At 38.4% G+C, this 16,575-nt stretch overlaps 2 protein-coding genes across 3 annotated transcripts in view; both read left to right on the plus strand.

Annotated features, from left to right (window-relative positions):
- The window catches only part of LOC144658186 (uncharacterized), a 221,355-nt gene that overhangs the window by 138,327 nt on the left and 66,453 nt on the right, over positions 1-16,575 (plus strand). The window lies entirely within an intron of this gene.
- LOC144658322 (uncharacterized) lies at positions 457-6,361 on the plus strand. 2 transcript variants are annotated; one of them, XM_078518736.1, is made up of 2 exons: positions 457-555; positions 4,135-6,361. In XM_078518736.1, the coding sequence occupies exon 2, from the start codon at positions 4,195-4,197 to the stop codon at positions 4,999-5,001; it is 807 nt and encodes a 268-aa protein (XP_078374862.1). In that variant the 5' UTR covers positions 457-555; positions 4,135-4,194; the 3' UTR covers positions 5,002-6,361. The 2 variants fall into 2 exon arrangements, with proteins under 2 accessions (XP_078374862.1, XP_078374863.1); XM_078518737.1 differs by lacking the exon at positions 457-555 and adding an exon at positions 3,302-3,336.

Raw genomic sequence — 16,575 nt, forward strand, 5'->3', positions numbered from 1 at the left:
TTATCCTTAAATAGGGTCAGGGCATTCTCGTCCCCATAGCCCTTTCGTTTCTCTTAGCCGGCTTGGCACGAGAAAACGGAGGGCTCTGGGGACATAGGATTTTTGAATTAATTCGAATTTTTTTCATTGGCTGTTTGGAACAAAGAATTCTTAAACGGAAGACGAAAACGTAACGACTCTCTCATACATTCTTTTGAAACGTCATGACTGCATACATGAAGACCGGAAGTCCTAGAATCTAGGACTGGAAATCCTGTGTCCCCAGAGCCCTTTGTTTCCTCGTGCCAAGGCCCAGCCGGCTAAGAGAAACGAAAGGCTATGGGGACGAGAATGGGGTCAGGGTTTAAGATCCTTGGCGCCCTATCCGAAATCATTCCTATGTTCCATCAGTCCTGTCCTCGGTTTGGTGTTCATTGTGGCGAGCAGACTGGGCTCTAGTTCTTCAATGGCCGCTTCCATTCGGATCGCATCGAAGTTTACATCGAAGTTCGAAGTCTTTTGCAGTTTGCTAAAAGATAGCCTGCGAACGCAGAATATTGTTTTGCTTCAGTAGAGGTAAGAAAAAGTGGAAATATTGTATTTAAAGGACAATAGAGTAAATATAACTAAGTCTATTTCATGCTGAAATAAGGAGTAGAAAAACAAAACAAACTACCTTCGGGCTTTCGAAATTTGAAATCTCTGTAAAGGAGTTACTGTCACAGACAACACATTTTGAAAACGATGGAAAGTTACTTTAAATTTTGTCTTTCTAACTTTGTCTTTATCTTCATCAGTCGAAATCATTTTTCTTAATCCTATTTCTGAAACTTTCACCTTTCATCTTAAGAAATTAAAATTATTCACTGTTTCCCGGGATCTTTTCCGAGGTTAAGAATACTTAAAATTCGACGTCTCGATCAGTTTCACTGATCTTCTTCAGGCTGTTTGTTAAAGTAACAATATGGCGGACTGTTTCTCATGTTCAGAGCTGAACAGAGCTGAGCTGAACATGAGAAACAGTCCGCCATATTGTCATGTTAACAAACAGCCTGAAGAAGATCAGTGAAACTGATCGAAACGTCGAATTTTAAATATTCTTAACCTCGGAAAAGATCCCGGGAAACAGTGAATAATTGAAATCATTTTTGGTTAGAAAAGTATTAGTTTGAGGTTTCCTTTCAATTTGAAAGGTCTGTGGAATCAGACTCAAAGGTGCTTTGTTAGCCCACTCGTGAATGAGAATACTAAATGTATTGGTGTAGAGCTATGAAATGATTCTGTCTTTTTGTGAGCGGCATGTTAGTATAGAAGTTGTTTGAAGGGAGATATGATCACGTTGGTTCCTTGTGTTTACAGCGGACGCGGGTAATCCATTCAAAAGACTAAAGCCTTTGTTATATAACACTAATTTCTACCATAAAGTGCAAGCTTGCTAACGCTTTGTGTAGTGGCAATGCGTTGGCCCTACAGTCCAGTGGCCCGGGTTCGATTCTCAGCAGGGACGATTAAATTTTTTTTTTTTAAACGACAACCTATTTTACAATTTTATACGACATCTTTTTTTTCTTTCTCCTTTTTTTATGAATCTATTAGAGATGTAAATCAAGTACTATACAGTATATTTTTAAAAGGCAACAAAATTTGTCAGTTTGGCGAGCTTTTTTACGATAAATTATTTACGTATCATGACTATCAATTATCATACAATACGCTTAGAACTATAAAACATTCAGAGACTGCTAAAATTGGACTTTATTCATACAATTGTCCTGAAATCAACCTTTTAATACCCAACACAGTCGCAGTCCACAGTTCGTGCCTGAAAAACCTAAAAATTTGATCAAAACACGGAATATCAGTTCAGTGCTTCGAAGATTTTCATATTTTCCCTAAGATTATTTCTTCTATTTGTCATGTGAAATTCTTAAGAGCTATAAATCGAGCCATTCGAAGAAGCTTTTATACATACAAGCCATTTAACTTTGAACCTACGGTATCGGTCAGCGTGCTAACAACAACACAAAGAAAGCTATATGCTAATTTTCAGCCCAAATGATCAGTACGCCGAAGTTGTCAAGTGGTTAGGGGTTTGGTCTTCAAAACCATTGTTGCCGGTTCAAACCTTAGAAGTGTGAAACAAAAAGTTTCAAGAAAAAAACAAGGAAAATTAATTTATAATTTAATGCATAAATTATTATTCATAAATTAAAGTTAACAGCCCATAATTTAATGCATAAATTATTATTCATAAATTAAAGTTAACAGCCCATTGACCGACCGACTGACCGAGTAAAAATTAGCATATCACTTTCATAACGATACTCGTTTCATTTCATTCAAGAGAAAAAATGACCTGTTAGATATAGCGTGACATTGCTCTTTTAAGCTTACATTTATGCATTTATTATTATATTTATAAACTTGATAAGAGTCGTGGTTTCGGCATCATCGAAATTCCTTTCTTAAGTAACAATACACTAAAATCAAATACTGTAAAATTCCAGTTATAAGCCCTGGGTTTATAGAACTTTGCAAGGCCGGTTTTGTGTGGTCTTTTAAGCGGAGGGTTTTATATCTGGGAGGGCCACAGGAGTGTTGAACAAAATACATTTTAGGTTAAAAACCCATAAAAAACAAAATTTAGCCGGTTCAGTACTGCATCCGGCAGAGGGGGTGGGCTTATAATCAGATGTAATTTTTGTTTCCAGATAGATGGGCCTATAACCAGGGGGGCTTATAAGCGGGGGGCTTATAACCGTAATTTTATAGTACCGGTATGTTATGTAAGTGTTTAAGGTGATTCCCTAGTATATTTGTATTCCACATCCTTACTGCCCAGAATTCTCACTAATAGGCACGCACACAAATGAAATGGCTGCTTTTTTTCTCTGCAGCTTGATTCATGAGATATCATAAATCATTGTTTTCTTGTAAACTAGTACGGTGACCTATCATTTTTTTTTTCTCTTTTTTCGAGGGTAGCGATCAAATTCTTTCTATAAAAGAAATACTGATCAATTCTTATGGTACATTATTATCATAATACATTATCACTGAAAACCTGTACTTTGCCAGTACTCGCAAAGGGATTATTAAAGAATTACATGTATGTAGGATTATTATACAAGGTCTTCGTGCTCTCATAAAACAAATACAATGATCCCCTTTTAATTTCAAAATTTAAGTTCCTTAAGGTAAACAACCAATGGGCAAAGTTTGGTTGTACATCTATGAGCAGTTCAACAGTACTGCTCAAAAGTATGTTACCACCTCTCGTCTCGTTTCTTGCAAGATGAGTTTCTGGTCTCAAATGGTCGACATGTCAAACGTCACATTATCTCTTTTCAGCCACAGGTAATCTTTGTTAGGCAATGTTTGCTCTGTTATTGTTTCTACATGTATGGTTAACAAGGGGTAGTTAAAATCTCAAGAGAAGTTAGAGCTGTGAACTTGCATTTTTTTTAAGCATCTCGTGAGACAAGTCATCTCGAGAGACGAGACTCTCGTCTTGCGAGAGGGTGGTAACTTACTTTTGAGCTGTACTTTATTTCAGGTGAATTACCTTAAAGTAACATACCGGTAGTTTCTAAATTTACATAAGACAAAAAAAAAAATTAGAAATGTAAGCGAATGCCAAATTGAGTGTATCAGGCCATTTCTCCTGATGAACTATGAGTTAATTTGCGTGAAGAAAAAGTTAATTTGCCCAGGCTAATAATATGTTGATTCATCAGAACGGGCTATTGGGCGAAATGACCGAAATTAAAAATGAGATGTATGCGAACTGGCTGTTAGCAAAACGACTTGTAGGTGAAACGACTGGTTACCTAATTCAGTGGCGGATCTAGGGGAGGGGCCCAGGGGGGCCACCTCCCCACCTTATTTTTAGGCCAAACTAAGGCCTGAAGGGCCAAGAAAAATTATTCTTGAGCGCGGGCCCCCTCCTTATTTCAGTGTCTGGATGATTGGGCCCTCACTTACCTAAATGTCTGGATCCGCCACTGTAATTTACAACTAAAATTTCCTATTAAAGTGGGGGCCGCTCAAAACAAAAACAAAATTAATTCTTTCGTAGGTGAAATATGGATATTTAATGGAACAGCACACTGATAATATAAATTATAATTACCTTTCTTTAATTTGTGTTTTAAGGTATGAGAATGAAAGAGTACTTGCTTCTTCGATGCTACTGGGGAAAGTTAATGTGTCTTTATGGCTAAAGAATACACAAAGGGCAACAAGAGTTTGACACACACTGGAGAGAAGCCTTTTAAATGTAACCTTTGCAAAAAGTGTTTTAATCTTGCGGGCAATTTAAAGCAACATGAAAGAACACACACAGGAGAGAAGCCTTTTAAATGTAACCAGTGTGGCAAGCATTTTAGTCAGGCAGGAAATTTAAAGCAACATAAAAGAACTCACACAGGAGAGAGGCCATTTGAATGTATCCAGTGTGGCAAGTGCTTTAATAATGCAGGGAATCTTAAACAACATGAAAGAACTCATACAGGAGAAAAACCTTTTGAATGCAACCAGTGTGGCAAGTGTTTTAATCAGGCAGGACATTTAAAAGAACATAAAAGAACTCACACAGGAGAGAGACCTTTTGAATGTAACCAGTGTGGCAAGTGTTTCATTCAGGCAGGGAATTTAATACTACATAAAAGAACTCACACACATGTGAAGACTTTTGAATGCAACCAGTGTGGCAAGTGTTTTGGTATGGCAAGACATTTAGAACAACATAAAAAAACTCACACAGGAGAGAAGCCTTTTGAATGTGACCAATGTGGCAAATGTTTTACTCGTGCAGGAACCTTAAAGGAGCATAAAAGAACACACAAAGTTGAAAAGCCTTTTGAAGTCAATAAGCATGGCCAGTTTAACACTGGGAAAGAGGTTCCAAAACAACATGAAGCAGCATGCAGCAGGAGAGTGACATGTAGAAATGGAAAGGATGAAATCGTTTTCAGCATCCCTGAACTTTTGAGCAACCTCAAAGAAATCAAGCAGGAGTAAAGCATAATGATATTAGTGTGTCACCTGACCGGCATTTTGAATTTGTTGAACACATTGACATAGTGACAAGGGAGCATATATAATTTGGGGGGTGGAGAAAAGGGGGTGGCACAAGGATTTGGAGGGAATTAACTATTTTTACTCTTAACATTAAAGTGGCTATTGAAAATACTTTCCAAGCAAGAACTTGAAAAAGGGGCCGGGGGGGGGGGGGATGGGAGGTAACATGCCAGCTTTCATTGGTCAGAAATAAAACTGTTTTTTTCTTTTTTGCCCACGTCTGGTGGTTGTGGTAATCATTACAGCTGTGTGTACATCATTGTTTTAAATTTCATTTTTTGTAATTACTGCTTCTGCAGCATGTAATTTCACTTCCATGCTGGCTCCAATTTGTTTACCACTTGACAGTTGTATATGTACAGGGTTTCCAGGGCTGCAAATACTTTTTTACTTGAAAGGACATTATGTCCTTTAAAGACACCATCTTGGTCGGACAAAACAAAATTGTGGTCAGACATATTTTTATTCATTGTTGCTGTAAAATGATTTTTGTTCAAAAAATTGTCCGGACATTATGTCTGACCACACTTGGGATTTCCTCAGGCATGAGCAACTGTTATTTGCAGCCCTGGGTTTGTATGGGTCATTTAAAACCTGCAAAGTTATGGAAGTTTAGAAATTTATTTTCCAGGCTTGGAAAGTCATGGAATTTAAGTGTGGGTCATGGAAAGTCATGGAAAATGGTATTTGTTGTACAAAGTAAATTAGGTAGGTTATTTTCTGTGAAGAAAAGAGTAATTGTCCAAAATTTCCAAGAAAAATGGTTGAATTTAGGTCATGGAAAATTTTGAAAAGTCATTGAAAAGGTCATTGAAAGTCATGGAATTTCAAAAGCTTAAAGGAGTATGAGCCCTGTATGTAAAGTGCTTGGTTGCTATGGGTATCCAGCTGGGGTCTTGACAAAGTGCTAGCCAGCAAGTCATGCAAGCCGTTTTGTGTAGCCTTAATAACACACTGGTTTGCCCCAAAGGCACTCGGGTTAGCCTAAATAACACACTGGTTTATCTACAGTTTAACTGTAAGCTAATTAAGATAGCTTGTGGTTAAGCCTTTTTATCGAGTTGGGTTTTCCAGCTTGCATAGCTTGTGAGTCATGCTAGCCATTCCCGGTTAGCCGAGTAAACACATTGGTTAGCCTAAATAACACTCTGGTTAGCCAACAGATAGTTTGGGTAACTTGAAGTTTAAGCCTTTTATTGAGATTCGGGATTTCTGCCCTGCTGGCTCGCAATTTCAGCTGAACTAAACTATTTCAACTTCTAAGCCTGGCCAGGCCTTATTATTTTGCATTAATTTGATTTTTTACAGGAAAAAATACCTGCATTAAATACCCCCACCTTATCCGCAGGTCTGGTTCCGCCACTGGTATTTCTGAAATTCTATTTCGATTTTAATGTTCTTTCTTATTCCAACAAAACTAATATAACAATAGAGTTGATGTTCTTGGGCGTAAATATGTTTTTGGTCCAACTCCTCCATTTCAATGTTGAGTTCCCCAACATACTTCGCAAATAATCCGTCATTTCACAACATTGAGCTTCCCAACATACTGCAACATACTACAATGTTGAGTTCCTTAACATACTGCGCAAATAATCCGTCATTTCGCAACATTGAGCTTTCCAAAATACTGCAACATACTACAATGTTGAGCTCCTCAACATACTGCGCAAAGAATCCTTTATTTCACAACATTGACTTTTCAATGTTGAGCTCCCCAACATACTGCGCAAACAATCCTTCATTTCACAACATTGAGCTTCCCAACATACTGCAGCATACAAAATGTTGTGCTCCGCAACATACTGCGCAAATAATCCTTCATTTCACAACATTGAGCTTTCCAACATACTGCAACATACTACAATGTTGAGTTCCCCAACATAATTTGCAAATAATCCGTCATTTCACACATTGAGCTTCCCAATATACTGCAACATACTACAACGTTGAGCTCCCCAACATACTGCGCAAATAATCCTTCATTTCACAACATTGAGCTTTCCAAAACACTGCAACATACTACAATGTTGAGCTCCTCAACATACTGCGCAAAGAATCCTTTATTTCACAACATTGACTTTTCAATGTTGAGCTCCCCAACATACTGCGTAAACAAACCTTCATTTCACAACCTTGAGCTTTCCAAAATACTGCAACATACTACAATGTTGAGCTCCTCAACATACTGCGCAAAGAATCCTTTATTTCACAACATTGACTTTTCAATGTTGTGCTCCCCAACATACTGCGCAAACAATCCTTCATTTCACAACATTGAAATGGGGGATGGGGCGGTAAAAAATGACTTTATCTGAGTAGTCTAAAAAGTTACTGTCGCAGGCATGTATCATGTTAAGGCTGCCCTAGATGCTTTTGCAGGAAGAATAGGCGTGTTTGTATAGACGCATACCGATGCTATTTTGATTTGAACGTTTTTTTTTAAGTGAAGATTCTGCCTCTAAAACTTTAGATAAAATATAAAATGAGATGTTCCTGTACGTAAGTTGTTGTGGAAGGCTTTCTCTGATACCATTTTTGCAATACAATGAGTATATTAAATTGAACTCGAAATTTTGGAATAAAACCGAGAAGCGTTCTTTGCAAAGATATTTAGCATTTGAAAGGAATGGAACGAAAGTTCTTTCGCGCGATTACGTCCCAAGCGGGGTAAAATAAGATAACGCGAATTCAGTTTATAAAAAAACACAATGATTTTTTGTGTGGATTAAAAGTATAGAATAACGTCACGCGATTATATCCTAAGCGTGTCAAATCAAGTGACTCGTGACGGGCTGGTGGTTAATATTTAACTATTGCGAACGACGGTTTCCCCATACTAAATCGCAATTTTTGGTTTCAAATGGAATCCGTGCTGCCAAGTTACTTGCTAGAACGTTAAATAACTGTAAATACTATGATTTTGAACGGTTTAAAAGAGGATTTGTGCTTATTTTAACGGTTTACAAACGGTTTACACGGTTTACAGCTATTTAAAAAAGAACTCTTATGATCATCTTTTATTGTCTATGTAAACCGTTGTAAACCGTTATATTTCGCTTCGGTTGTGTGCAACATACAAAGTAAACCGATTGTAAACCGACTGTTACTAATATTCATTCATCTCTTTCCGATGTAAAAAAGAAGTCAAGAATATTCTGAAATCTGGGGATCTTCAGCGTTCATTTCCCGCGGGTAACGCGGGATATCGACAAATGCCGGTGCAGTCTGCCCCTTTTAAGCTCTCTTAGGTGATCAATTATTGCACACTTACTTTTTAACTATTTTTTGCGAGTAGATTTTTCGGTAAAATTACTTTAAAATCAATATAGCATCAGCATCCATCAACAAGCACGCTTATTCTACCTACAAGAGCATATTTAGCGGCCTTGAAACACAACATCCATTTAACGGCTGAGAACAGCTTGTCTTGTATCTCAGCATCTCTCTTCACTATTCTTCTCCACTTTAGCTTTCAGCTGGAACCTCCTCACATCCGCATGTGCTTGCTTGCACACTTTTTTCAATATCACCCAAGTCTTCAAAATACCTTTCAACTCTATTCTCCAGTTCTCGGAGCACTCTTTGTAATCTGTCAATAATAATAATAATAATAATAAAGACTTTATTTAAAAATGAGGGTAACACTAAATAGCAAAGCTAACAAACCTGTGGCCCTCCCTAAAAATTACACTAGAATATTATAAAAACACTATATACATTGAAAATTGAATACGAATATGCATAATAGTAAACGATATATGAAGCTAAAAAGTTAAAACTATACAATAAAATGATGTAAAAGCTGCTGCTCCGAAAACACCCGATCTCTGAGAGATTCTTTAAAGGGCTTCGGCTGTTCGATTCGCCTTTTTGAGATAGGGAGAGCATTCCAAAGGCGGGTGGCAGAAACAGAAAAAGTGCGCCCGCCTTCTGTCTCCCTTCTGAATTTCGGGCAGCGCAAGTTAAAATAAGCGTAGCGAGTGCTTCTTTTGTTTGCTTGGCTATTTAACACAAGTTGGTCGCTTAAAAAGGTAGGGACGTTTCCATAGATCCGTTTGTGGACTAGCGCGCATTTGTTTATATTACATTGTTCGTGTACTGGGATCCATCCCAGTCTATTAAAAAGTTCCACAGATGATGCACGCGGTTCTGCAAAGAGAATGACTCTGGCTGCGCGCTTCTGTAGTTTAAGAATTCTGTTTAGACATTCTTTGTTGCACACCGACCATACTATGCTACCATAATTTATAATAGGTTGTATTAAGGCGTTATAGTATTGTTTGCGTTGTGCTAGCGGCAAAAACGATCTTATTTTTCTAAGAATTGCAATACGGGAGGCCACTTTTTTACATGTCTTTTCTACATGTTCGTTAAACGAAAGTTTGCTATCTATGTCAAGTCCAAGTAATGTTGCACTTGATACATTATCTAATGCTGTGGCGCCGTTTCCCGCCTTAACGCACAGTTCAACACCTGTCTTAGGAGCAAGGCGATTGCCAGTGATCATCAAGACCTTCGTCTTCTTCTCGTTTAACAAAAGCTTGTTCGCGTTCGCCCAGGACTCAATCTCCCCTACCGACGTATTGAGAGAGTCATTGAGAAGATGCAGATTGGCGACGTCAGCTGCGGCACAGACAGTGGTGTCATCAGCATATAGGTCTACTTGAGTTGAAACGTGTAGTGGCAAATCGTTTATGAACAATAGGAAGAATAGCGGTCCTAGTATAGATCCTTGTGGAACCCCGTAAGCCATATGCATTTCCGAAGAAACTTCACCGCCCACTTGTACCACCTGTTGCCTATTTGAGAGATATGAATGGCACCACACTAGCTCTTTGTTAATAACCCCATACACCTCTAACTTCCGTAGTAGCAGTTCATGGTCCACCATGTCAAATGCCTTGGTATAGTCCACAAGTACCATACCCGACACCTTATCATTGTCGAGATTGAATAGTAGTTCATCCACTATCTTGATCAGAGCTATTTCAGTACTATGATGTTTCCGGAAGCCAGATTGCCTGGAGTAGAGAAGGTTGTTGTCATTCAGATAAGTATACAAAGAATCGTGCATGTGCCGCTCAATGACCTTGGACAAGACTGGGAGAATCGAGATAGGACGGAAGTTGCTTGGATCAGTTCGATCACCCTTCTTGAATAGCGGAGTGACCTTAGCTAGCTTCCATCTTTGGGGGAACGTTCCGCTAGACAGTGATAAATTAGTCAACTTGGCTATACTCGGTGCAATAGCAGGAATTCGCAATACACGAGCACTAATCTTGTCAACTCCAGAAGCCTTGTTTGGGTTTATCTTCATTATTATGCGAGCAACCTGTGTACTAGTTATTTGAGGAGCCGAGAATACAACATCCAGGTCTTTCCGTGATTCCACAAAGCTCAACAGTTTCGAAAGACTAAAAGGTGCCTGAGCCATAGTACTCCTCAGTTTATCGGCAATCGTTGAGAAATACGTATTAAACTGTTCCGAGATGTCCTTGGAATCTTCAACAACACGTTCGCCGATTTCGAGCTTTGTTATCCCGCAGTTGTTTTTGCTAGCGCCCGTCAGCGTTTTAATGCACTTCCAGATCGCGCTCGCATTGTTCCTGTTTTCCTCAAGAGACTTTGAATAGAACTCACGCTTGGCTTCCCGTAAAGAGAAAACTGCTTTGTTCCTGGCTAAACGATAATTTGCCCAATCATCTGGACTGTTCGTGCGCCGCGCCACCTTCAGTAAATGATCCCTTGAGTGTAGCTGTTTAAGGACTGACTTGGACATCCAGGGAGACTGTGTTTCACGTTTGACTCGTTTTTCGCGCCAGGGACAATGCGATTCAAGTACGGTGTTGAACGTTTGCTCCCATGCGTGAACTACATCATCAATATTCTCAAAAACAAATACAGCGTCCCAGGGGGCTTCTTGAATTGACTGATTAAACTTTTCCATGTCAAGTCCTTTCATGTCACGGTAACGTATTGTGTGAATGCTCTTGGGCGGACCTCCATTTTTGCGTGCATACTTTCTTACAGCAAATACCGGAAGGTGGTCCGAAAGGCCACACGTGTGTGCAAGGACGGAGCTGATTCGCTGAGGGTAATTAGTAAAGATATGGTCCAGACAAGTCTTACTAATAGAGCTTTCATCATCGTATTCTTGCAAATCCTTTAAATAGCAGTCAAATCCATTTTTCTTCAGTTTCACTACCGAATCTAGGTTTTCGTTCGCAAGCAAGAGCTACGCTGCTCTCCGAAAGCTTTCTAGTCTTTGTCCGTTGTTGCAAGTGACGCAACAATCGAGTCGTTTCCTTCGAAAAGAAAGCGCGCGCGCTTCCTTTAAAATATCCGCGCGCTACACAAATTATAATAATAAATAATGATTTATTTATTTATATTGCACAATTATCCATGTCAAAACGTGGTAAATGAAATTACGCGTGACGGACTGGTGGTTGACATTAAACTATTGCAAACGACGGTTTTCATATACTAAATCGCAGTTTTCTGTACCAAATGGAATCCGTATTGCTAAGCTTCCTGCTACAAGATTGTCTACGTTATATAGCGTGAGTCCAGGTCACGAAATCTAGTCGTTTGAACAAACACAAAACAGCTGTAATTTTCGCGGGAAAAAGAGGTGTTACTGTTGTGAGCAGCATGACACCTTTTTTTGTTGCAAAATGGCTAAAAAAGAAATCCCGCTGAACACCTAGCCTAATGCACACGTTAAATAGATCGGTGCAGATAAAAGAGCGGCAGTCTTTCAACTCAGCAGAAACACTGATATGAGTAAGAGAGCTATAGCCAAGGCATGCGGGATTTCATCGTCTTCAATAGTTGCACTCAATGTTAAAAAAAAAGGGAAAATAAGAAAAAAGAAAATGTTAAAAAAAGGATTTTATGGAATCGAACCCGAGCCGATCACATCACGAGCAAAATATCTAACCACTGGGCCACCAAATAGCTTGAGTAGAGGGTGATCAATTTTAAGTTCAAAAATGTGTTTCCCATAAAAAATGTAGTTATTAACAGTAATCAGGCTTACTAGAGTGCATTGTAAGTTAACCGAAATGAAGGCCTGCGAAACGTATTTTTTTAACGTTTTGGACATATTTTCAATGTTAATAACGTACTCACAGGCTTCTGTACAAATTGCGAAAATAAAACACCGGTAAATACTGCCACGTCAAAATCGCGGATTTTTATTATTGTTTCATAATTATATTTTCCGAGAGCCACTTTGATTTTTTAGGGCGCGACAGAGGATTGTAGTCACAGATTAACGGGTTACCCGATTGTAGCTCGCTAAGGTTAAGAAGATGATTACTCCGATAAACTTGTTATAACTTACGGGATACAATGGTAACCCGTTGCTATTTGCATAATAGTGAACTTTTCACGAAATTATAATATTAAACTCTACAAGTTGTGATGTTTTCTCAGCTTTTGACTGTCGTGAAAACGATGTAAACATTGCAGTTCACGAAGTCGTTGCTCGTTATAACTAGATTAGCTGAGCGAAACATCTGCCGCAGGGATTTAAACTCACTTGTTCCGTTCCAGGGATCGGCGCATACAAGCTGAACACACGCCTTCTTATTACAGTCATCATGTGCGTTTCGATCTCGTCCACTACACTACCTTTTAAGGAAACGAAATCACTTTTAATTTCGTCGTGCAAAACATTGGCGTGTCACTCTCGAACACTATGTCGGATAGAAAGCACAGTATGTTCTGTTAACAGTTATTCGCTCGAAGCATTTTTCACCGGTTTTGGCATTGGAAAACTGTTTCTCCTCGGAGATTGTCTGAAATACCTAAGTCACCAGTTATTGTTATAAAACTATAATCAAAACAAAATGTTTCACCGACAACGTACTCTTTGACGTTGGCTTAATGTTGTTCTCAAGTCAAAATCGCATATCAAATGAGAGTATACAAGTGCTCAAAGTCAACAATAGATCAAAGTGTCAAATACAATTACAACAATACGTTTAACAAATGGCTTGGCACTTATTCATTAGTCTGTGTATTTAAATTTTCATAAATCTTCTCGGTACATAAGGCTTCTCGAAGACGAAACGTAAACACTCATTTTCCCTTGGCACTTTTGTAATTAATATGTGAAATTCAACCGTATAAAACTATCGAAAGCGATGTGATGTTTGCTGTTGCTCAATCGAAGGCGTATTTCACCATCCAAACGCGCGGGATAATAAACGACAACCGACCTCTTGATCCAAAAATGTTTCGGTAACCCCAAGCGCTTGAGGCTTGAGTGATCTTGAGTTTGCCAGTTTTTCCGCGGAATAATCTTAGCCCATTTGAACTAAGTGCGCAGGAAGGAGAAAAGTCATGTTTCCCTATCGAAACGCCCATGATAATGACGGACGACTCACCGCCTGGTCCAAAAACCTTTCGCCGGGTTTGAAATAAGTTTCACTGCCGCGAAATAATCTAAGCCTCGATTTCAGCCAGTTTCCGGCGGAAGTTAATTAATTATTTCCAAGTATACACATTCAAATTTTTTAGTATCAACTCAAGGGATTCCCGAGGTGGCGAAGTGGCATCGCTGCCGGCGGCTGATGTAGCTTCATCACCTCAAAGTCGCGGGTTCGAATCTTCCAGTATAGGGTTTATTCTAAATGGCTTGGGGGCCGAATAAACTCTCCCCGAGTGAAGATGCGACCCTACGGCTCCAGGAATTGGTCTTTTTTTATTTTTTATCAATTAATTAATTCATTAATTAATTTATTTATTTATTTATTGCCGTATTAATGTGCTAAGTTGTTTTTTTTTTGCACAACATCACTTTTCAAGCATTGGTGAATCATGAAAAGAATTTTAAATCTTGTTTATTGATCTTATAATTTATAGATATATTAGTCTTGCTGGCGTAGAATGCTTTTGTTTCATTGGATATTGGTTGAGTCAGGAGCTACTGCTTGAGTACATGTATATTGTATTTACAGTGTTTTTTTGTAGCCCTAGCTCGTTAAAAGTGTTGCCACTATATCCAAATTCATTCTTTTTCACCTCAGTCTCCATTTCAATGTTGAGTTCCCCAACATACTGCGCAAATAATCCGTCATTTCACAACATTGAGCTTCCCAACATACTGCAACATACTACAATGTTGAGTTCCTTAACATACTGCGCAAATAATCCGTCATTTCACAACATTGAGCTTTCCAACATACTGCAACATACTACAATGTTGAGTTCCCCAACATACTGCGCAAATAATCCGTCATTTCACAACATTGAGCTTCCCAACATACTGCATCATATTAAAATGTTGAGCTTCCCAACATACTGCGCAAAGAATCCGTCAGTTGACAACATTGAAATGGGGGACGGGGCGGTAAAAATCTTTTCCTGAGTAATCTAAAAAGTGACTGTTGCAGGCATGTATCATTTCAGGCCTGCCTTAGATGCTTTTGCAGGAAGAATAGGTGCCTTTGTAGACGCAAGCTGGTGCTATATTGAATTGAACGTTTTTTAAGTGAAGAATCTGCCTCTAAAACTTTAGATGAAATGAGATAAAATGAGATTTTCATGTACGTTAGTTGTTGTAATTAGAACAATTTGTATCGCGTTCTCCGATACCGTTTTTGTTTTACAAAAGAATAGAGTATACAATGAGTATATTAAATTGCACCCGATTTTCGTAATAAAACTGAGAAGCGTTCAGTGCAGAGAACGAAAAGAAATTTAACAAATTCAGCATTTGAAAGGAATGGAACGAAAGTTCTCTCGCGCGATTACGTCTCAAGCGTTATAAAATGAGATACGCAAATTCAGTTTCTAAAAAACAAACACAATGTTCTTTTGTGGATAAAGTATAGAATAACGTCACACAATTGCGTCCCAAGCGTGTCAAATCAAATGACTCGTGACGGACTGGTGGTTAATATTAAACTATTGCAAACGACGGTTTTCCTATACTAAATCGCAGTTTTTTTGTTCCAAATGGAATCCGTGCTGCCAAGTTACTCGCTAGAACGTTAAATAACTATAAATACTGTGATTTTGAACGGTTTACAAGAGGATTTGTGCTTATTCTAGCTTATTCTAACGGTTTACAAACGGTTTACACGGTTTACATCTATTTAAAAAGAACTCTTATGATCATCTTTTATTGTCTATGTAAACCGTTGTAAACCGTTGTAAACCGTCCTTTTACGCTTCGGTTGTGTTCAACATACAAAATAAACCGATTGTAAACCGACTGTTACTAAGACTCATTCATCTCTTTTCGATTTAAAAAGGAGTCGAGAATATTCTGAAATCTCGGGTTCTTCATTGTGGGTAACGCGGGATATCGACATAGCCCGTGCAGTCTGCCTCTTTTAAGCTCTCTTAGGTGATCAATTATTGTACACTTACCTTTTAACAATTTTTTTTCGAATAGATTCTTCGGTAAAATTACTTTAAAATCAATATAGCATCAGCATCTTTCAACAAGCACGCTTATTCTACCTACAAGAGCATATTTAGCCGCCTTATAACGCAACATCCATTTAACAGCTGAGAACAGCTTGTCTTGTATCTCAGCATCTCTCTTCACTATTCTTCTCCACTTTAGCTTTCAGCTGGAACCTCTTTACATCTGCATGTGCTTGCTTGCACATTTTTTCAATTTCACCTAAGTCTTCAAAATACCTGTCAACTCTTTTCTCCAGTTCTCGGAGCGCTCTTTGTAGTCTGTCAATAGAGCTTTCATCATCGTATTCTAACAAATCCTTTCAATAGCAGTCCAATCAAATTTTCTCTAGTTTCACTGCCGAATCTAGGTTTTCTGTTGCAAGCAAGAGCTACGTTGCTCTCGGAAAGCTTTCTAGTCTTTGTCCGTTGTCGCAAGTGACGCAACAATCGAGTCGTTTCCTTCGAAAAGAGAGCGCGCGCTTCCTTTAAAATATCCGCGCGCTACACAAACTATAATAATAAATAATGATTTATTTATTTATATTGCACAATTATCCATGTCAAAATTGTCAATTGTACTTTACAAAGTTAAAAAGAGCTAAAAATTAAATTCCAAATCAACTACAATCTTAGACGAAACCTGCTGAGACAAACGCATTTCACAGATTTTTCGCAAACTTCTCAAATTGCAATGTTATCTACACAACAGAAACTAGTGAAAATTAGAAAACTGTCCAATCAGTTTTTTCGCGCTTGCCGATAAATCACTATCCCGTAAATAGCGCAGTATGTTTTGTTAACATTTATCCACTGGATAGCGATTTATTCGGTGGAAAGCGTTTACTTATCCATCTTTTGTTTTGAACAACTGTGCTTTGCTTAACATTATTTTTAACCAGTTGAGAAAAAAATAACACTTGAGGGCTTTGGGCACAGTTGAAGCGCTTCAAACGTTTTCTTTTTTTCACCGACGTTTGCATTTTTAAAACTGTTTCTTCTCGAAGAGTGTGTGTATTATCTAAGTCAGAAATTATTGCGATAAAGTTACAATTAATACAAAATGTTTAACCGACAACGTACTTTTCG

The sequence above is a fragment of the Oculina patagonica genome, chromosome 6 (assembly GCF_052425735.1).
Source record: "Oculina patagonica isolate OP01 chromosome 6, crgOcupat, whole genome shotgun sequence".
Taxonomy (NCBI): Eukaryota; Metazoa; Cnidaria; class Anthozoa; order Scleractinia; family Oculinidae; genus Oculina; species Oculina patagonica.